Source organism: Atta cephalotes (genome assembly GCF_000143395.1).
Source record: "Atta cephalotes unplaced genomic scaffold scaffold00007, whole genome shotgun sequence".
NCBI lineage: Eukaryota > Metazoa > Arthropoda > Insecta > Hymenoptera > Formicidae > Atta > Atta cephalotes.
Genome location: NW_012130071.1, coordinates 6,137,426 through 6,161,385, shown reverse-complemented (window position 1 = coordinate 6,161,385; position 23,960 = coordinate 6,137,426). Strand labels below are relative to the sequence as shown.

General features: G+C 31.8%; 1 protein-coding gene and 1 pseudogene across 1 annotated transcript in view; one reads left to right on the top strand and one right to left on the bottom strand.

Annotated features, from left to right (window-relative positions):
* The window catches only part of LOC105626958 (calcium-transporting ATPase sarcoplasmic/endoplasmic reticulum type), a 34,399-nt gene extending 23,888 nt beyond the window's left edge, over positions 1-10,511 (bottom strand). Inside the window, exon 1 of the mRNA XM_012208248.1 lies at positions 10,394-10,511. Coding sequence (XP_012063638.1) covers positions 10,394-10,511 — 118 coding nt within the window. The remainder of the gene's footprint in view (positions 1-10,393) is intronic.
* Positions 10,512-23,374: 12,863 nt separating this feature from the next.
* Positions 23,375-23,960, top strand: part of LOC105627012 — a 41,926-nt pseudogene continuing 41,340 nt past the window's right edge.

Genomic DNA, 23,960 nt, shown 5'->3' with positions numbered 1-23,960 from the left:
TATATATATATAGCAAAGTTATAATTTTTATATCAAATCTGAATTATTTCTTTTTCTAGTGCTAGAAAAGTAATTTTCATAATTTTTCAAAACTTTTTTTCCAATGTCTACATAGCAGAATAATTCAGTAAAGACCTTAAAGAATATGTGTGAATTTTAAGATTTTTCGAGCACTTCAAAAGCTTTAAAATCGAGTCAGACACAAAGGATCCATTAAAAGATGCTGAAGATAAGTGCCATTTGAGAGTTAATACTGCATCATATGGAAAGTTATAAATGTTTTTATTCTTATATAATATAAATTTGCAAAGTTCATCACAAATATCTGGTATTTTTCATCTATTACAACGTTATTTTATAAGACATTTAAAATGGAATTTTTTTTAAATTGAAGGTTGGTGGAATTTTTTAAAAAGTTATTCTTTTTTTAGTATAAAAAAACCTATAAGAAACATCCATATTTATTAAGAAATAAAAATTTGATCAAAATTTGTTGCTCAGTATAATTATTCTATCTGTATTTTTATTAAATGTACGCTTTTCTTCTTTAATGTGGAAACTTATATTATGAGTTGCATTTTAGAGCGAAATTCGATGGTAGACGATTAAACCTTAAGATACACGATACTTTTTCCGATTCTAAATGATCTTCTTACATACATTTTAACATCTTCAGAAAGTATTTCTAAGATTATGTATTAAAAAAAAGGAAAGAATTATTTAGCTAGATAGTATTTCTATCAGCTTTAGTATTTCAAAGGCTGCGATCGCTTTAGTTTTCAAAGCGCTTTAAGCATCATTTCATCCTTGTTTATCAAATATTAAATATTACAAGGATAAATAATGCCTACAAGCGTTGTAAGCAACAGCAAAGTACTTAAACGCAGTCAAATAAAAGAAGTGCGCAGAACACGAATAACTCATCATGAGTATTTACTAATAATTAAGATTTGAAAGTTGAAGACTATGTATAAAAAATATACGTATATTAAATACGAAAGAAGTTGTAGCGATGTAAAAATATGATTTTTAAATTCACTAGTATTTAGTGGAAATTAGCAGAGAACAAGCAGAGAACTGAAGTATCCAAAAATATAGCAAGATACAAATCTGAAAATAATTTTATTAGACCATCAAAATTTTTAGGACACTCAAACTGATTACTAGAATGTTAAAATTTTTTGAAATTATTTTCAGATCTGTATCTAGTTGAATTTTGAATATTTCAGTCATCAAAATCATTCTCTCCGTGTGTAAATGAAAATTCTTGCCCGACAGGGATTTACCTTTGATATTTATTGCACGGATACAAACGAATGCATTGCGAGTTCTCGATCTTGGGCATAGATATAGTCTTGAGAAGTCAGGGAGCTTTTCCTCCAGCTGATGTAATGCAAATTTATGTGGGCGACGACATTTTATCATTGTAGCGTGCGGTCTATCACGCGATTATTCGTCGAGAAATTCTCTTCGGTCGCATCTTGATAAAAGCGAGTTAGCGAGATCGCTCTGTGTAACTACTACAATTTGTTTACCTTTGAACATGAGCAGTTATGATACACGTATGTACGTTCAACGATAACGTTCATATATTGAATATACGATCCTAACGTCCGTTTGTATGCTTTTCCTGAGAAAATACAAAACGTAGGAATCTCGATACCGATTGACGTCATCGACACAAATCTCTTAAGATGCTCATCGGACGTCAATTGTGCTTAGTATTTATTCAAATAGCAATAATTTTCTGGAACGATTAGATCAACTTAAAAAGGAATCTTTCTCACGACAAATTGTTCCTGAAAGACTGATTTACGTTGCACTGATAACCATTTTAGCATTCAAAAATAAGAGAATACATTAAACAATGGAAATCTTGGAATAATACGCTTATCAGTTTAATGAGTTAATCAGTTCTGAACTGATTCATACTTTGATAGCCATATTTCTGAAAATAAAATTTTCCATGATTATCCGTAAGAGATATGAGAAAAAGCACACACACAGAAATAAACAATACGTTTTAAAAACCGAAAATTAATTACAGTTTAAAAAGCATTTTGTCAACAATATATTAATTGTCAATTAAGGTGGCGTTAATTGAATTTAAATGAAAATCTGCACTATAATTATCTTGAAGTGGAAAATTATCAATATCATGCGAAAAAGCGTGTTTCTACAGATAAATAATTTAATTTAGATAACAGAGCGCTATCACATTTTTAAATCCCTTTTTTTCTTGAAGGAAATTTTTTTCCTCCTTATTGTTCGATGGTGTTAAATTATTTTTGCGAAAATTATTAGAAAAGTAATGTTCAAAATTCACGAACGCGAACAAATGGATTTTGTTTTTCTCATAAATATAAATATATTAAAATGTATTTATATTAATATTTATTGAGTTTATCAATAATAAATCATATTTATTGTTTTATATTAAAATATTATAAAATAATACAAAATTCTCTGAATGCAAATAATAATATTGGAAAATGGAAGAGACATCGCTTACAAATGAAACATTCATTACAATTTAGATAGAACAGTTTCATCTGCGTTACATAACGATATCCGTTTATCATAACGCGTGCAAAGTCTGCCTACGTTTGTTATACTTATCCGATGAAAATCATAACAAAAGTTTATAAAAGCACTATCTTGAGACAAATGTCCACAATTCCTTCCATACAATGTCAAAACCTTTGATTAATTATATTTCTCGATTTAATTTCTAATTTTTTCTGTAAAACTATATGAAAATAAGCAATATAAAGTTTATTTAATATCTGGATATAAATTCAAATATCAAACGAATAAATAAACGAAATTATCACGATATTTTCGTCTGCGAAGTTCTATCGTCCTAATTTTATCTTTCACTTTTACGCGAAATCTTTAATTAACGTTTCCATTCCTTCATTTAAATTTAAATTAACGGTAGAATTAAGCCACCTTCTCTTGATGTATAGCTTAATAAGATTGTAATCTTCTGTTTAAGAACCGTAACATTTTCAACGAACATTTTCAAGAAAGGCTTTTTTTCCTACAAACTTGTTTAAAAATTTTCGCTGTAACAATTTTTAATAAAAACTTTTTTTTAATAAACAAGAGTTTATTCAAAAATAAAATGCCTGATGTTTGGCATAGATATTTATTCTTTTACGTTTAGGAGAAAAATCTTTCTGCCCGTTCAACAGTTTTATTTTTGTATTTTTAAAGATACAATTTGAGACATTGAAATACAAAGAGCGTGACTAAATAAATTTTTATGTAAGAATTATTACATCAAAAATTTTTGAACGAGCAACTAGAAAAGTTCTTTCTCTAAGAGACTTCTATTTGCTTGTTAAAAAAATGTCATATTTTTAAGTTTTGTTAAACCGTGATACAGGATGAACTTTTATTTAAGAATTATTACATCAAAAAACTTTTTAAACAAGCAGGTAGAAAAGGGAAGAGCTCTTCTATCTACTGATTCAAAAATGTTTAATGTAACGATATTTTCAATGTAACAGTTCTTAAATAGAAATTAATCAGTCTTAAATACACAAGACTATATAATAATAATCAAATATAACAAAACCTTTTGCTTCTCGCTAGAAAAGATCGTTCTCGCGTAAATTTTTCTAACACTGTACTAAATCGGTGCTTTCAAATCTTCAATCAAGAGAAAATCGCTTATGAATCAAGTTTATCTTAAATGATGATAAGTTTTTTGTTCTTTTTGATACAATTAGCGTGATACAATTAGGTTATATAGCTATCAGATGATATGCAGCCTGCCAAACGCAATGCTCGGCCACGTGCAATTGAGTTATGCTATTCATCAAACTCGCAACAGTAGCATGGTCGTAATACTGAATCGATCTGAACCTTAAAACGTTATGAGCGTCTATTGCCCTCCGTCTCGACTAGCTAATTTTCAAGATTAAAACCTAAGATCGTTTGATACGCAAAATATTCGGTACAGAAATGTATCAATATTTAATTTATTCACGCTGTACATAGAGGTACTATTCTGTTATTTAATATTTCATACATAACAAATATGCTGCATTGTACACTTTGTATCGATTATTCGATCGAAACTAAGAGCTCGTGAGACTTAATAATAAACGCTCATGAGACTTCTTTTTAGCGATTTTTATCAAAAATGAACAACGACATTTAATAATAATAGTAATAGGATAATACAATTTTTCTAATGGCCATTTCTATTTCGAAAAGAGTAAATTTTATTTTGTAGAATATGTATTTTTTACAAACATGCATACACAGATTCAATTATGTTACTACGCATAAAAATGAGTTTATTGCAAGTTCGTATAATAATCATCATCGTTCGATTATCGAATAATATTTCTGCATTCCTGCGAGAATAAAATACAATGATTATAGCCGTTATTACAGCCTATTCGGTATAATTAATATAACGTGGAATGGGTCGTCAATAAAACTACTAGATTTTTTTCATGGACTTTAATATTTAAAAAAATAAGCGTACATAAATAAAAAAATTCTATATTCGATCAAGATGGTTCTTCATGCCTAATAATACCTCTTGTGAATTTGTACAATTTCCAATTCAAGCAAACTGTGCGCCGATTATTTGTCGATCTTGAAACGCAATTCTAAACTAAAGCCAGAACAGTAATATCGCAAATTCAATTTACAAATAATTTGACATTAAACTGAAAACACAATAAACAATAATAATATTACTATTTATTGTGTTTTCAGTTTAATACCATTAATGCAAATAATCATCATAAAAGCTGCTCGTAATTTTATGCTAATAAACATCTTCAAAACTATAAAATAATTTATTACAAAAAATATTATCTCAATCGACAGTCAAACTTGGATCTTCCGAATTTCGGAATGCGGACTTCCTATTTCGACTACCGAGACTTGATGATAATTATTGTAATAATTACAATAGTAACTTCATACTTTCTAAAATTGAAGTAGAATAACTGTAAGAAGTAAAATTTCACTCTTTTAAAAATTGATAATTAAGCAATTCTTTTCCAACACTGACTCAACTATCATTCTTTGAAATTAGATTCCACTTCAAAGCTTTTAGAAAATAGAAAAATCGTTTTTTTTCTGACAATGTAAATAAATAATAGATATTAAATGAAAATCGATTGATGAGATTAAACATACATGAATAGAAAAATTCCAATTCGATCGAAGTTGTTCTTCGTGCCTAATAAAATTCTAAAAACTATATATTGTGAGAAAAATCGAAATAACGATTTCTGCAAACTCTCTAAAAATCTGTGAAGAGTTAAATTTTCATCGAACTCTTCAATCAGCTCAAGTTACTCCAATAAAATTGTAAAACAAATTGTTTCACGTTTCCTAAAAATTTACAATTTAAACGAACCACGTTACTGATTCAAATTTCAGCTCAAAAAAATTCACTGGTGCAGAAAAGAGTGTTATGGATGACAAAGGAACAGGTTGTTTAAAATAATTATATCACGTCGCGAATTCGAAGAACTTCAGAGGAGCGTCAAAATAGCGGTGGGACACGCTAGATAACGTCTATAACTATAAGATTCAACTCCGCAGGCGAACTTGTTGCTCACTGTATTTTATTTTCGTAAACGAAAGACGATACTTCGCCACGCACTCGCCTATTTTGTAGCTCTGCCATAATCTTCGCGTAATGTTTACTACATATATACACGCGAATAATCCCCGGGCGGCAATGTGGTGCATTTGTGCGATTATACACTTCTTCTGTAAGACGATGAATTCAATCGACACATCACATCAAACTACACTAGAACTAATAAAAACTCCGAGCAACACGGAATAACTTTGTCACTTGTTCCTTGTCATATTTCTTTTCTTTTCCGATCAAATTTATTGGCAAAAGTGATCTCGTAAAACAGGATTGAAATCCAGAAAGTCATGTTTAATACTTATTTCACTTTTATTAACCTTTAAATAGGAGATTTTAAAATATGCAAGTTGGTAGCAGGAGTGCTCAAAACGTCTAAAAAAATTTTATAGTTATATTTTTTACTGATATTTATATTATAATTAAATTTAGATTAGTTATATATCTAAATTTAAGAAATCGGTATTCACAGTCTTATACAGTTTTTATACTTTTAAGATCATCTTAAGTACAGTCTTAAGATGTCAAAAAATAAATTAATATCTTCAGATATTATTTAAGATATTATTTAAGATATTATTTAATTGAACAAGAATGAATTATGTAGTATTAATACTAGTCTAAGATTTCTGAACAATAATTTTTATTTTCCTTTTACAGAGTAAGATTTTAAAGAAAATTAACACTCAGAAGAAAATTTTTAATACTTGTGGCTATAATTATAATTACAGCTACTATAATGTTAATAATAATAAGTATATACGTTTTTATCAATAAATATATACAGTTCGCAATAAAAAAAAATTATTATATTAATTATAGCTACTATTCTATAAAAATAATCATAATTGTTTATAATTTAAACATAATTTATAGTATATTATATATTATATATTTTATATTATTTATTATTATATATATATATATATATAATATATTTTTGGAAGTAAGATTGATCCAAAAATAATTATGAAAAATAATTATAGTTAAATTATATATGACATATATTTTTAATAATATATAAAATATACATTTATTAACAGAATTACACATACAGTTATTATTATTAACATTGTAATAGTAATAATCATAATTATAGTCACAAATAGGTACTAAAAATTTTTCTCTCAATATACCTGGGATACCGTGCCATTCTGTTTATCAACTTAAAGATTAATATAATATATAAGCTTTCGATATCAAAATAAATATAATAATAAACTCTCGGGGCATTTTTTTCACATGGAAATCTTTGAGGAGAGAATAATCATATAGCATAAAGCAATCGCACCGATAATTCATCTTGGCAAATTCTCGACGCTTAATCTTCGAGAGGCAAATATCTGACATTTCAACGAGCGCTAACCGGCAGCGGGTTATACGAAAATAAACCGTTCATGACACGTGCTCGCTCTTCCTTTTTCCACGCGTTCACCGAAGAGGATTTGCAGTCTTTGTTTTAAATCGACAAAAATTACAAAGCGAAAAATGCAACGATATGTGTCGATATTTCGTTCAATCAAACTATCACTTCAATTCTTAATTTAATTCGAATTTATCAGTATTCGATCAAAAATATTCTTTGCAGCACGTCATGCTCTGCGGAAAAATAAATCAGAATATCATAAATATAGTCGCATATCGGAGCATTATGTAGAAGAATGTCATAAGATGAGAAGCTGATTTATAGAATTAGGTGAGAATAAGGAGGAAATATGGAGTAAGTCATGGAATGAAGATTTAGATACTATGAAAGAGGCAATCTTCTAAGGAATCTTCTAAGGAAATTGTGGAAAGAGAGAAATGGGGGGGATGAAGGATAGATAAGGATTCAAGCATTGTATAGAACAATTAATTAGTAAGAGAGGTAGAAAAAGAACACAAAAATAAAGAAAAATGTTAGAATTTTGTGTAAAAATTGAGCAATAATCAGATAAATGTAAAAATGTAAAATAGTACGAGGTATTTGATTAGAAAGATCGATGAAACTTAAGATACAAAAGATAAAAGAATGTAAGTTTAAGTAATATTTAGCTACCGAATTTTAATTAGTTATTAATCATAGATAATGATATAGATAAATGTATGAGATCAAGAGAAGAAATTATAAATAAGTAACTTTTTGGCGTAGAAGCTAAAATAATAAATATCCTATTTACATGTAATCACATGTAGATTTATAATTTATATTTTAACGTGCGAAACAAAATGTAAAATTGAGTTCTGTATAAAACTGATTATAAAGCAGTATTGAGTGATTATAAAGCGATTTCTATCATAAAATTTTGCAAACCTTTGCTTTTATTTTTACTTTCACATTATTTATATAACACATATGTTAATCCTGTAGAGAAAAAAAAATAAAAATTTATTTTTATATTTAATGCAATCTTTTGTAGTTTTCTATATATTGTGTTTCATATAAATTTTGTCACACATGAAATTTTTACAAATATTGTTGTAATCTATTGATCATTCTAACAAGCTTTTATGACTTTTAGATCATCAAAAATTATATGTTTATAATAATAAGTCTATTAAAATAATAAATCTTTTATCTTATTATCTTTTATACTTGTCATAGCCGTTGATTGACGTGTTAATTAACCACAATAATCGCGCGTTATCGGGAAGGATTAAGTTCTGACGCTATCACAAAGGAATTATTATTTCTCAAGCGCGATTGAATCTTGACGTCAGCATAATTCGAAGCATTTCCCGAAATACATACGTGCGATTCGATTAAGCGGTTTGTCTGCGACGGAAATTGGAATGTCGATGATTTAAACGTACCCGATTAGTATATTATATTGTAAACCATCGACAGACATCCGCGTCATAAGCAGCCTCTTCAAAATGAAGTGGAAATCAAGACTCACATATAAATATTGTATATGATTCTGATAAATGGTAATTCAATTTAGCGAAAACTAAATATAAGCAAAATCTCTTGACAAACACATGACTGTGATAGAGGAAACATTTCGACAAATTACTACCTGAGATGCTGACTGAAGGTAATTCTGAATAAACGTTAATTGCTCATTTCCATTTTTTACATTATATGCATAACAGAATACTTTACACAAACGCGATCTACGTTTCAGATGTACATGGAAAGAACAATTTCGCTAGTATCTAAAAATTTAGCTACATAGAAAATAACTTTGTTGGATTACATTAAAATAATTTAAAAATCTAAAAAATATCGATGTAAATTTAAAATTATGCGGTATCTATATAATTCTCTATATAATACTGTGATGTTAATATAAACACCAACATGTGAATTTATACAGGATTGTCACAAATTATTCATTCTAACATTTCATAACTTTTTCTTGATTTTCAAACAAAGTTATGATTTTTTTTACTATCAATAATATTTTTAATTTTTTAAATATTTTCCTGATTTGGAAAATGTTAAATATTTTGTTGAGAGAGATTAATTTAACACAGCAATGTAAATTGCTATTAATGTTGCTAACATTATTATTTTTAATTGTTAAATTGGTAATATTCTAAAATTACGTATTAAACTTCTTTGAAGTGAATTTTAATTTTCCAGAAAATTTTGCAAAATTTTCTGACTCTTTCCTGATTTCTCTTAATTTTTTATTTCCCTAACAATTCCCTGATTTCCCTGATTTCCAGTTTTGTTATAATCTCTGGTGTTTACATCAATCTATGCTATTAAATCCACATAATAATTTTTAAAGTGTAGGAATCTCAAGCATGATGAATAATTGTTGACAACAAGTTTTTAATTCAAGTAACCAGTTTGAGCAATCTACATAATTAGTTTGACCCAAAATTAAAATTATTTTTAGATCTGTATCAAGCTAATTTTTTAGGTTTTACTTCCAGTTCTTTCCGTATAGAAATGGCGAGACAGAGGAAAAACTACAATCGGAATCAAACGACACATGCGTAATCATCGTTCGGAGAAAACTACGGCTTTGAACACGTGTACGAGAAGGCGACAACAGCTGGCGGTGGTAGTTTCCGATGGTGGGGACAAGTAACTGAAGTAACACGCGTGGCACTCACACGGTCGATCGCGACGTATCAGATTGATAAGGACATTTTTACCCAGCGTGGTGCTCCTCACACCACGGTGGCGAATGGACGCACGTTATTTCCGCGAACGCCACAATATCGCTTCCGTGCCGCGAATTACGCGTAATAACGCGCAAATATCTACAGGATACCCCGCAGTCACCATTGGCAGTGACCATCCTCCCTATTCCTCAACTACTCTGAGGACAAGATTTATTCTTTCTTGAATAACACAAACGCGATCGGAGAACCGCATCGCCAGTTGACAATGCAAGCTTCACGTTCGTAAGTTTCAAATACACTAAATGATGAAAAGTTACTTTAGAAAAGTTATTTTAGAATTTAATTGTAGAAGAGTTTAAAAAAGTAGCCAATTCAGCGTAGATAAGGAAACTTGAAACGAATGGCAATAGTTCTAAAATTGAATATTCATCATATACGTAATGTATATTAAAGAGTTTTCACAAGATAGAATGAATAATAAAAATGCAAGACTACCTTTCACTGTTTAATTTTATTTTACTAATCGACCTAATTCCTAATTTAAGCGCGAATAATTCATGAATATTTTACTATGTTAATTTATGTAACATTAAGAAAATTGTATGCGCTTTTTGGAGCGGATCGTTTAGTTGACGGTTAGATAAACAATTTATCAAGAGCTCCAAAATTTAAATATGAAAAAGAAAGATCACTTACCGTTGAGACCATACTTCTCCTGATTCCTTTTGACTTGATCGGGACTTAGTCCCTGATCGGGATCGACGTTGAAGTAATTTATCACTTCTTCCACAGTTTTACAATGGCCGTCCTCCATGGTTATTGCTTCGTAGATGCTTCACCAATGTTATCCTCTCAGTGATGATCGTGTACGTTCATTCACACTAACAATTTCTGAAAGTAAACAGAGTTATTTGTTACACAAAATGTTCGTTATATATATCAAAAATAAAGAGAGTAACAGAACAGAACATCATCAGAGAATTACTTCGATGTAAATAAATTAAGCGCGAGTAAAAAAAAAAGTAGCACAAATTATCAAATAACAATCAGCAAGCTTTTATGAATAGTAGGTCATCCATCCTGAATGAAATAGTTAAAAGATTGAATAAACTGAATATTACCAAAAGAATTAAATACCGTACTTAATCCTTATTCAGACTTATTTATAATATATATTTTTTGAATGTATTGATATTATATATTATATATTATATACAATGCGCGTGCAAAAATTATTAATAGATGGGAGATATCTTTAAAAAATCTTATATATTTTTAAACAGTAATTAGCAATTTTTTAACAAAAAATAGAATAGGGCTGTTTAATTATTCTCAAAATTATTTTTTCTAAAAATATGTGTGTTAATTAATATATATTATCTTAAAAATACATGAAAAATTATATTATTTGGACGCACAAAAGTATTCGTACAGTAAAGAAATTTAAATTCTAAGATCGAAAATACGCGAAGTTCTTTTGTTTATATTAAGACAGAATATACTCAGCGTAAAAAATTGCTAATTAATGTTTATTTGTTATTAACTTGTCTTGTTATATAAAGTTCCTCTGTAGGAATACTTTTTTGCATTCACTATATTATTATATAACTGTTATTACTTTATCATTACATTATATTTCATGTACTATATGTAATACATATTAGGGACCAAATGTTTCAATCATACAATATTGTCTTTATTTATTCTCAAAATGCTAAGTTACGAGATAAAAAAAATTAAGAAAATAATATTTTTCAGAATATCTACAGAATTAAATCCTTTTTTTAGATATTACAACATCTATATGAATTTTTTTATCAACAATTGCGTCTATAAATTATTAATAAATGTAACAATTTATTTTATGGCTTATTAATAAATGTAACAATTTATTTTATAGCGTTATTAATGATGAAATTTGACCTTAAATACATGCAAAAGACTTGAGTTTCAAATTAATTTTAAGTTAATTTTACAGTTTCTTATAAGACACATTCTTTAATTATTTAGTTATCTCTTAAACGTCACATATGTCATAGATAAAAAAATGTCTAATTATTACATTTCAATTTTTTAACAATTTTTATGAACATATATATATATATATATATAAAATCCTAATAATATCCTAACAATTCAAAAAATAAATTATATTTAATATAAACCAAGAAGTTGTACTTCTCTCAACATATACACAATTTTCAATCCAAGAGGTAAAAAAATTTCTGAATATTCCGCGATATTTTTTTCTAGAATATACTTGCAGTCACATTACATTAAGTTGAAAGGAAATTTTTTGAAGGAAAAAGAAGCTTATAGAAGCCAATCTATGACGTGTCCTAACAAAAAACTTACTAAAAATGTGACACTTTATGATTGGAGAATCCGCTGGGAACTCGCCACGTAAATTCATCCAAGAGTACCACGTAAGTTACAAATTATAGAAACGAACGCGGAAAAAGCGAGAGCGAGACAGAAAAAAAGAGAGAAAGAGAAAAGAGAAGTAAAATGAACTTCAACTACCGAAGGTATCGTCGAGACGCAGCGCACTGTCCCACGGTGTTCCACCTTGCGAAATTACGAAACGCGATGGTAGGTCCGCGTGACGGGCCGACGGCGACGACGGAGGAAGCGCGGCGCGCACTCCACCGCGGTTTCGACTCACTGCTCGGAGCGCGACGTGTCCGCGCGACATGCACTCGCACTCGAACTATACGGTATATCCTCGCTGAGGTTCGTGACTCGCGTTGACGTGCGACGGGCACGATTTGCCCGTTGATGACGACGTGTCAACGGAAAGCGAGAGAGAGAGAGAGAGAGAAAGAGAGAGAGAAAGAGAGAAACCAGGCGGCGGGAGGGGATAGAGAGAGAAAGAGAAGAACGATGAAGGGAGAGACGAGGATAGAAAAAATGGGAGAGAAAAAAAATTTTGTTACGGCCGCCGAATATTTAGGTTAGCCGCGCAACAACGGCGGCGGCGGTGGCGACGCTTATCCACAACGAAACTTTGCGACGAACTTCACGTTCCACTCGGAATAAAACGCGCGACTCGTGTCACTGTCTCGCGCGCGCGCAAGCAACCAAGGGAGGAAAAGGAGGAAAAACGTGTGACGAGATGAGGTATTAAAGGAACGTGCCGTTGCTGCTACTGACTGCTACTATGGCTGGCTACTTGCTGCTGCTGCCGTTTCTACTTGCGAATCGCTGCACGCGCGAGTTATCACGAGGCGTGGATGCACGGGACGCACGTCATTTTCCCCGGACAATGTGACGAACAACTTGCCAACCTGACCTCCGCTTCCGCGAGACTGACACTGCGAATCAGGCGAATCATCGCGCGAGCGTCAGTGCCGCCTAGCGGCGCGCTCCGTCAGCGACAGGCGCGCCGTCGTGCGCCGCGACGGATTGCGTTTCCCGCGCGAGTCTACGGCGGTCGATCGTTGACGATCAAATGGTCGTCGAGATGAACTCGCGATCATTTCCGGAACGTCCGGCATCGTGATGAATACGCTCGCGAGCGCGACATCTCGACAAACGGCGTCACGACGCCCATCTGTGACGACTAACGGCGACACGCGTCGTGGCGCGTCTCACGAAAAGCGAGCATGTGGAGCGACGCCATTGGCTGAGCAACGCGTGACGCGTGCGTGGCTATTTTCAGGCTTCTGCTAGGCTATTTCCTTGGCGCGTATTTTAAGACGTCCGTCCGGTGACGGGACCGTCCGCGGTGTGTTTCCCATTACGTAACTACGATGTCGACGAGCGATGGGCCGCCGATTGTACGATTGTTGACCGACAACAATCTTGCCCTAATGAATTGTTAAGGACATATCAAGGGGTCGAATATAAACCTTCAAACAAGGTGAAAATTGTAAAAGTGAGCAAATTTACTAGAATATTCGTAATTTCATTGATCAATGTCTGGTGAATTTGCTCATTTTTGTCATTTTTGTCTCATTTTAAAATACACAATCGATCGCCTGACGTATTGAATTTGAAAAAATGACTACCCTGGTGGAAAAATTTGTCCAAATTTGTCCGAAATTATCCTAAATATTTCCGAAAATTGTTAAAATATACAAATTCGGATAGTTATAGATACTGTCCGTCAAATTTCATTAATGTCTGAATTTGTTAGAATTTGTCATTTTTTATAGACATTTTTTCAGACAAATTTTTACTCTTCAGACAAATTTTTTCCACCAGAATAGGTATTCATAATCAATTTTTATATTTAAAATTGTCTTAATTACAGTCTTAAGATGTCATGAGAGTCATACTAATATCTTAAGAGACTACTCAAGTATGTTTCAAAACAAGAATAGACTATGAATAACATAACTCTTAAAATTGAAAATTTGCACTTTCTACATAAAAATAAATGTCATATGAAACAATTTAATAAAGTTATATTTAAGAGAATAATATATTTAAGGGTTATATGAAATAGTTCAATGAGATCAATACTTATATTTAATAATATCATTTTATAGTTTAAATAATGGTTTCTTATTTTATCTTAATTTTTTTGAAAACATCTTTTGAAATAATTTTTTATCATAGTTCTAAATTACGAGCAAAACTTTTTGTATTACTTTCTAATACAATATATAGGAAAATTGATTCTATTCTGTTAAATAAATGTGTGCAATACATTCTTAACTTCGCTGAAATGCCGTTTCGCGAAGCACGATCCTTCGTAAAAAACGTGAAAAATCGTTGCTTTCCCTTATAGAAATTTAGTATTGGAAAGCAGTAATTAATTATTGAGTATTATTAAAAGCATTAAACGACAATGCTTTTAATATTCGAAATAATTAAAATTCAGCATTAAATTTGTCAATATTAAATTAGATTTCTGTAAGAGTCACGATAAAAGATTTATTCGCGTAATTTGAAATCCTCAAAAATTTTTGCACTTAAAATAAGATAAATATGTATTCGACATTGAAAAGGGAGAAAATGAAGAATCTGAGTGCAAAAAGTGCAAACAACGCGAATGGACCTGAAGTTTCTGAAAATTCATTTTTTCATTAGTTTCTTTTTTTTCTTTTTTTTTTAATCTATTTCGAATTTCTTACGTATAGTGTGATCCAGCTGGTTTTTTATTTCATAATGAGATGAATGGTTTGAATATCTCATTTCATCGAGAAACGAAATGTTAATACAATCCCAAGCGAACGCATTATTAATACCAACGTGACACACGATGAAGTTATTATTTATATCTGCGTGGCATAAACAAGTCCGGAGGCAAGCAACGTTCGCTGGAATGATGAATTGCGTCAGAAGTACAAGATGATAATACAAGGTCTACAATAGCAGTCATAAATTTTAAATCGTAAGAAATCGACCAGTCACAGTCGATTGTTTCGCCTCTCATTCGATTGTGATTGGTCAATTTCTTACGACTTAAGACTTACAACTCCTATTACAGCTCCTGCGTAACAAGAAAAGAAATGTATGAATGAGCCCTTCGAATTTATTATATTCCCTTCAATTGAATTTTTATGGTTGCCACAAAATTGGAAATTAGAGAAATATCAATGAAATTGTAAATAGTCAGAGAAATTAGAAAAAGATCAGGAAATTTTGAAAAATTTTCTGCAAAATTAATGGAAATTGTTTTGCTTTAAAGAAGTTTAATATGAATAGACTCTTTTCAGTTTTAAAATACTATCAACTTAAAAATTAAATGCAAGCAACGTCAACAATATAATTAATAGTAATCAGCAATAAATTAATAATGATTTACATGATTATGTTAAGTTGCTCTTTCGACAGAATATTTGACAGTTTTCAAATTAGAAATACAAAAAATTTCAAAGTATTGTTAAAACCATCACATCAAGGAAAATCATGAAATTTTATCTAAAAATTAGGCAAAAGTTATTAAGAATTTTAGGATAAAAAATTTGTGATAATCCTTCTTTCAAATTTCTTTTCTTGCTTAAACACGCAACTCAATTCTAAAATCTGAGTCAAGTTCAAAGGTGTCGATTAAAATAGTCAGACCTTGTCGAAAATCGAGAATACGATCATAAGTAATTTTTCGAATTAATTGCAAATTTAAGCACACATGATCTTTGGCTCTATTTTGTTTTCCCATAATCTCCGATAGTTCTCCATTAATTTTCCATGGAAATTTGGAAAGGACGATTTTATTGAAATATCAAAAATTAGACCTGAAAATAATTTTCTTGGATAATCATAATAATTATGTAGCTCAAACTATTTTTCATCAGAATGTATGTCGAAACTTTTTGCAACATTGCTTCTCATGTTTGAAATTTCTACTTAATTATTTTGATGGTCCAGCAAAATTATTTTCTGATCGATATCCAATTAAATTTTTACACATTTCAACAAATTGTTCTTTCTATACGGGATAACATATTTAAAGGTAACGCTCGTTAAAATTGTTAACAAGCGCTTCAGAATCCGTACATAAAGGTTATCCATACAGAGGAAACGATATTTTACTGAACTATCTAAAAATTTAAATAACTACAAATCTGAAAATAATTTTATTAGACTATCAAAATAATTATGTAAAAATTTAAAGCATGAGGAGCAATATTGCAAAAAGTTTTGACATTCTAACAATCAATTTTAGCACATCCTAATTATTTTCATAATCCAATAAACTTATTTTCAAATCTGTATCTTTCTAAATTTTTAGCAAAACTGTTCTTTTCGCGTCTCACTATCTTTCTACAATTAGAAATTCATCAATTAAAATAAAATGAACTTCCCTTTCCTCGGTGAGCTTTTATTTTCAAGGTTGTTTTCACTACACTCCGCGAAATTCCTTTTCATTTTATGAATATTTATGCCTGCCGCGAAACATTTATATTTATATTTAACACACGTTAGAGAACGGCTAAATGCACCCGCCTGTAATTCTCGCGACTGATTCTATCCGACTCTTCATCGCTCCATAATTATTGAACGTTAACTTCTCTTATTAACTCGCAAATTCGAGACGGCACGGTCGGAACGAAGAGCGTCCAAAGATCTCACTGGCGTGATTCCAAGAGATGTCTGAAATGCGTCTAAAAGCTACCGGATATTTTAAACATTGTTTAGGTGTATTTTATATTATCCCTTGGATTTTTGTCTTTGAACTCTGGACACAAAAACTCTCAGGGATGTTCGCTCGTTATATAGAAGAATTTATAACCTAAGTTTATAATGTATGTCTATCGAATTTTGATATGCAATAAATCTTTCTGACAATTTTTCTGACACAGTTTTCTTTTTAGTCCCTTTTACCAAAGCTTGAAGCTTAAAACATCGCAGTATACCTATTTTTCATAATCTGTAATTTTGCATTAAGTTTATGCCACCAAGATAACAATGACACGCATGTTAAAATTGTTAACGAGCAGGCAATTGTTCTCACGCTATCTTCCTACACGGAAAAACAGCTTTCCTGAAGTATCTAAAAATTTAGCTAGATATAGAGCTGAAAACAATTTTGTTTAAACCACAAAAATAATTATATAGGATGTTCAAATCGATTGCCAGATTATCAAAACTTTTTGCAGCATTGCTCATTACGCTTGAGGTGCCTACAAAATTATTTTCAGATCTGTAACTAGTTAAATTTTTAGATATTTAGCAAAACCGTTTTTTCTGTGTACGATTGAACATATTTCTGCCAATTGAAATTAACAATAAAAATTAACAATAAAAAAATATTTAATTACGCGTGTCAAATTTACATGATTCCCATGTCTCTTAAATATCGAAGCTGTTTGTTATGTCAATGTAAAATATAGGCCACGTATATATTGTTCCCATAAGATTCTGCGTAGCTATTTATTATATATTGATCACTTGCATCTTCTCGCAAAGTCACGATACACTCAAGAACAAAGAGCCCGCCAAAGTGTGAATGATTAATTAAACACGTCGTATCTGATTCTCACGATACGCCTCGTAATCAACGCATGTCAACTTCTCATACTGAAAGCTGGAAAACACTGTCAGAGCAAAACAATTCCGCTAAAATGCTGAAGCGGTTAATTAACGTCGGATTTCCCACAGGATTCTCATTCACATTCTAAGATAGCACAAATCCGAAGCAATGTAATCGAGACGAGAAACTCACCCTCAACCGTTGGAAACCCTGTAAATTTTTTTGCTTTTTGCCACAGATAGAATTAATTTTTTAAGGTCTTTTAATTAAAGACGCAAGTGTTTTTAACTCTTTATTAATATGATTGGGTTTCATTCATGTCTCGCACATCTGTTTCTTTTAAGTACAAAAGTAAGTATCTAAATGTCTCTACGATTTCCTTTCTTTTTAAATACATCACTTTAAATTCTTCTAAAGATGTTAAAATATATGCATGAATTAATAATAATTTTTGTTTATATATACAATAGATTAAAATTAATTCAGGACACAAACAATGTATGTAATAAAGGATTCGAAAATCATTAAGTGCACTAAAAGTTAATTAAATCATCTTGTCCGCTCGCGAAATCTAAGAATTAATATTGCTGAAGAAGATTCCAAAGAAAATCTAAACGGTCAATGATTTCTCAAGACTTTAAATAAAGAAGATCAGCACAAATAAAAGTACAAATTTACTTGTTAAAATTTATTGTGCACTTTCTCTCGCGCTGACTCTCATTAACCCAGATTAATGTTGTTTTTATTATTTTAATTAAATTACTCTTCAATGTAATTAAGTACAGATTTGAGACTTTAAGCATTCACTAAATTCCTTTAAACCGCATCTATGTTGTGACAGAATGTGAACAGCAAAATCTAATGATCTCCGATTTTTCACAAATTTAAGTTACATGGAAACAACATTTTGCTAAAGTACCTAAAAATTTAGTTAGATACAAATCTGAAAATTATTTTGATGGTCCAACAAAATTATTTTCAGATCTGTACCTAACTCTGTACTTCAGCAAAATTGTTCTTTTTGTGCGTGTATTTTCGAACAATTACAGTGCGATCAATTTGACAAGTTCACTCGATTATTCACTAATCACTGTTACATCAACTACATCATGAATGTTTGTCGTTTGGTGACACAAATTGACAAATATCGTTCTGTCTTTGAAAGACAAAGAAAGATAGAATTACGACGTTTGTGTCACTAAATGAAAAGCACTCAATGTTATTAGAGAGTGTTACAACAAACTGGATAAAGGAAGCTTCGCTTTTTTTTATTTTACAAATTGAAAGCCCGAATATCGCGGTTGAGAATTGAGAAATCGCGGATAACAAAACTAACCCTCTCGTCGCTGATTGTCCCCTTCTCGACAAGTCGCAATCTCACGTCAGATCGGCTTCGGAGAGCCGAAGGGCAGACACCCGCCGCGCGATATGACGGACTCGGCGACCGGTCGCGGTATTGCGGCACCACGACACTCTGCTGCGAACTGTTCTCTGCCGAGGACACTGTCCGGACGATCAGCTCGCTCGAGCGCCCGGGACGCGACTAGCCGGCCAAATCGCACGCGCTCGAGCGAACGTTTTTAGCACGTCTTCGACGACGGCTTCCTAATTATTTTGGCAGAGATCAGCTCGAAGAGCTGCCGCTCTCCCGATCTTCGGCATCGCTTCCTCCCCTTTCACCACCGCGCGTCCCGCCAAGGACTACGACGTTCTTGGGGTGGTTTTTCAATTCTCGCCCCATATATAAGAATGGATTATTAAGGGGTTGATAATGTTTTGAAAACATTTTTTTACATGTAAAATATCTTAATTACAACATATACAAGTTTCAGTTTTACATATTTGTCATAAATCAAATTTTTTCTCAAAAAAAACTTATCTTCTTTTGAATTTATTTTATAAATTAAGTATTCAACAGTTTCCGAATCAACTATTTAACAGTTGCTTTTACTTTCTTTGCCGAGGTTGTATGAGACCGAATATGATTATACGATTATTCTTTTATTTAATTGTATAAGTCAGAGGATGCACGAACTTTCTCGAATATATTCACGGTTGCTTTAAGCTTTAATGAAAAATGTTGAGGAAAAATGAATAATCTGAATTACAAAAATTATTGAAATAATGAGTTATTCAGACCGACAAAAAATGTAAAGATATTCATGAATCCAGTTCTAAAATTTAAGTGCATAATATAGCAGCATAAAATTAACTCTCCGTGAAAAAACATGAAATAAATATATGTGTAATATTTATATAAATATAATTAAAATCTTTTCAAGCCTGAAGAACACTTTCAACACCAGAATAATAACGATAAAAGATTATTTGAAATTTCAATCAAATAAATTACAAACCTCTTTACATAACAAGGGCCAGTTTCTCTGTTGAGATATAAGTATTCATTTGATCCATTTTAAGCACGGAAAGCGCGAAAAGCGCAGCTGGGAGAAGCAGATCTGTGGTCACGATTTGAGTGAGTGGACTGGTGGAATCTATTTGAAGACGAGAGATGCAACATGTTGGACGGGCCATAAGGATAAGAAACGTACTTGTTGGCAAACAAGTAGAGGTCGTCGTTATATGTGACGAATGCCTCACATAGATACGCGAGATGAGGTAATCCGCTTTGTTGGATTATCCACTCTCGAAGGAAACCGATATCCTCTTTCGTTTATGTAAAAAATTGCATGCGATTGTCTCAGCCATAATTAAATAATTTGCTTTGTAAACGATCGGTCTTGTTCAATCAGCATTCGTTTTTAAAACAAAACAAATCCTTCGGGAATATATTAAAATTCAGCAGACAAAAGTCGATTATTATACTTTTAAAGAATTGATCTTTTATTATCAGGCTCAGTTAATAAAATTAATGTCCGTAAAATTAATTAAAAACTCCTTTAATGCATTGCATTTTTTAATTTATCTCAAAATTAACTAAATAAATAAATTTGTGGTTTCTCAAATGAAAAGATTGATTTATGATGAATTGCTTATGAAGAAGCTAACTGCAATATTGACTTGACTCAATCATCGCTCGACAAATCATTTCTTGTAATGTTAATGGCAATGTCGACATATATCTATGTTATGCTATTGTGACGTGGTTACAATATGGACCATATGGCAATGCGGTCGCATAAACGCATTTCGATACCCGATTATTACCCGGACGCTGCACGCATTAACGCATTCCCTACGACACGATATGAAATCATCCATTACGTATTTCAAACGCGGACCTATCGCCAAAGATAACAGAATTTGAAATTTTTATAAATAGCGTCGCGCGTAACAAGCGACCAAAAATTACTCGGAAAACTCTCAAATGCGAGAGAAAAAAACAGTTATCTGTCTATGTGTTGCATTAAAGTTTTAGTATTAAGCATTAATTGCTGGGCTTAAAACATTACAATTGCCCATTTACTAATACATTTGATAAACTTAACGTGTCGTAAGCTGAACGCACGTGTACTTGTTGTGGACACGTGTTATCTCTTATTAAATGCCGATTTAATTTTTTTATTTGAGTATCTCTTCCTCAGCGCGCAATTTAATTATAGTTCAGGATTGCACAAATTACCGCGACGTCGCGGGTCGAGATAATTTCCACAGCTCGCGAAAATTGTTTTACTCGAGCGCGCGGATGTGGTGGTGACCTACAAAAACTAAAACGAATTCTTGGCTCTAGTTATTAGGTCGCGTAATACGCGCTGCTACGTACCTATTCGTCGAAAAGCCACGGATTTTATGCGTGATCGAGAATATTAAGCGGTTTTACGACATTTTTATTGAGTTTCACACCGAGCCGCTTTATGAATATGCGAACTTTTAGCGCGAGCATTAAAATATTTTATTTACTGCGGGACGACACGCTTTTAATCTGCGGACTTCGCTTTGCAAGCACTTATTATGCAACTGCTTACTTATATTGCCACGCAGTGAACAACACACATGTAACAGAATCGGCTCGTGCCACTCGTTTCATGTAATTTTTATTACGCAATACCCGTGGAAACCGATAAGAATTTTTTTGTTTATCTAATTATAAGATAACATCAATTTTAATAATATCTTGTAAATAATCTTTTTTTGATAATGTTTCTTTAAATAACGTATATTTTCTAATTCAGCTTCTCTCCATTATTTTCAAATGTTTCAAATGCACCGTACAGCCTTAGGCTATAAATATAAAACACCCTTACAAATTGATGTAAACGTTTTTTGATTAATGAAAAATAAAATAAAAACAGTTGTATGAAAAAAAATATTTATTTTTATAATTTGAATATTTATATTTTATATTTATTTTTATAAATTTCATTCCTTGTTAATTCTTCTTTGGCATTTATTTCCGTCTTTTTCAAAATAACGCAATAAAAAATAAAGTAAGGATATTTTATATTTATGGTCAAGGTACAAGGTATTTATGAAAAATTCACTAAAATTTTCTATAAAATATTTTGTGATGCAACTTCGAGCGACAATTTTTATATGAAGATAAAACCAAAGAAAAATGTATCTGCGTTCAATATAAAAATTTGCAATGCCTTTAGTTTCGATAAGTCACATATTTTCACACGCACACGTTGATTTAAAACATCTTGCTTTGAAAACCAATACTCTAGACTTCTGCATTTGCTTCATTTAATATTATTCAAGTCAATTAAGAGAAATTGTGTCTCCATTTCGCAATTTCGTAAAAAAAAGTGTGTAAAACACACAAACAGCAAATATAAAAATAAACGCGATTTCAATAAAATCATTTTTTCCTTTATAAATTAATTTTTTTATGGTGAAATTTCATATATTTTTTTCTAGAAGTATAAAATAACAAGAATTATTCTGTTTTCAAGAGTTGCTGTACTCTGTTCGTAAAAAAAACACGCAGTTTCTAAATCTTTGAATATTATGCGATTACAAAAGAAAACATTCTATTCACAATTAATATACAATTCTATATCAATAGAGAATCACTACAAGGAGTAACGCTCTAAAGACACCTCTCGTCTGGCTAGCTATTTAAAAGTAGTCGAGCCACCGCCAGTAAATGAAGAGCAATCACTACTACGTTTACAAATTTCTGAATCTCGCGATGTCGATGCACGAAATTTTGCAATTTTCACCATAAAGCTGCGTTCTCCAATGCAGCCCTTCGCTGGCAAATCGGGAAAGTTATTCACGTTAATCAGAATCGATCACGATAATAATACGATATTCCACGGCTAATCCTTCTTGGCTTCTCACTACACTTACGTTCCATCCTCCCGCGGTTTTCATTCCGGAAACGGAAGATTTGTCACTGCGCGTGGTCACACGAAGAACACTATGCAACTGCACACCATGGTTGCGCGGCGAGAGGACTTACCAGTGCTTCTATCTTCAATTCTTCAACTTTTACACTTGGAAGCGCTGCGGGGGGGGGGGGGTGGACCACCCCCGTTTAAACCTTTCACACTGTTCTCTCTCTCTCTTTCTTCCTCTCCCTTTCTTTTTCTCTTTCGATCCACTACTCCTCGGTGCGCATCGTCGTTCGTCGACGCGCCGCTTTCGACTGGGCCCTCTATGACGTGCAGGAGAGTCGTTTGCGCGACGGCAAAAGGGAAGTGAAACAAACAAACATTCAAAAGGGGGTAACGCCTGCGCTGCTGAACAAAACGAAGCACCGAACGACCGCGAAATTTACTTAAATAGTCCGTAGCCGTCGCTACCTGGTGGCGAGACAACGAAAATCTAACTCTGGCCGGAAGCCAATGGCCCCGGCTGTCGTGGATGTCGTCGTCGCTTTTTTGCGTTTAACCTTCGAATTTGAAGAGCTGAGAGTGAAAGAGGGATGCAGGGAAAAGAGGAAAGAAGGAGAGACAGTGCTATCCGATTTAAACATCATCGATCTAAAAGTATATCTGCCATATTTTGAGCCATCAAGTATGGTGTGCTGATCTTTATGGTTCTTTGGTTCACCATAAAAGGAATAAGTAGAAAAAAAAACAATATAATATCTCGAAATAGTTTCTACTCCGGTCGTTTACATACAGGTAGGAGCTATAATAAAGAAGGAGGAAATTATACTTTTTTTTTATATTTTCTTAAGATAAGAGTGGAACGTTTTATTTTTCTTTTAAAGTAACAAGATATCTGTAAAATAAATGACTGAGTAGATAAATAGACACGATGATATATCATAATTGCTTTCACAGAAGAAATCTTTTTCTTGATTTGTAGACAGCTTTTCTAATTTTTTATTTATACGCGGAAGATAGTATTATGTGAACACACACACACACACACACACACACACACACACACACACACACACACACACACACACACACACACACT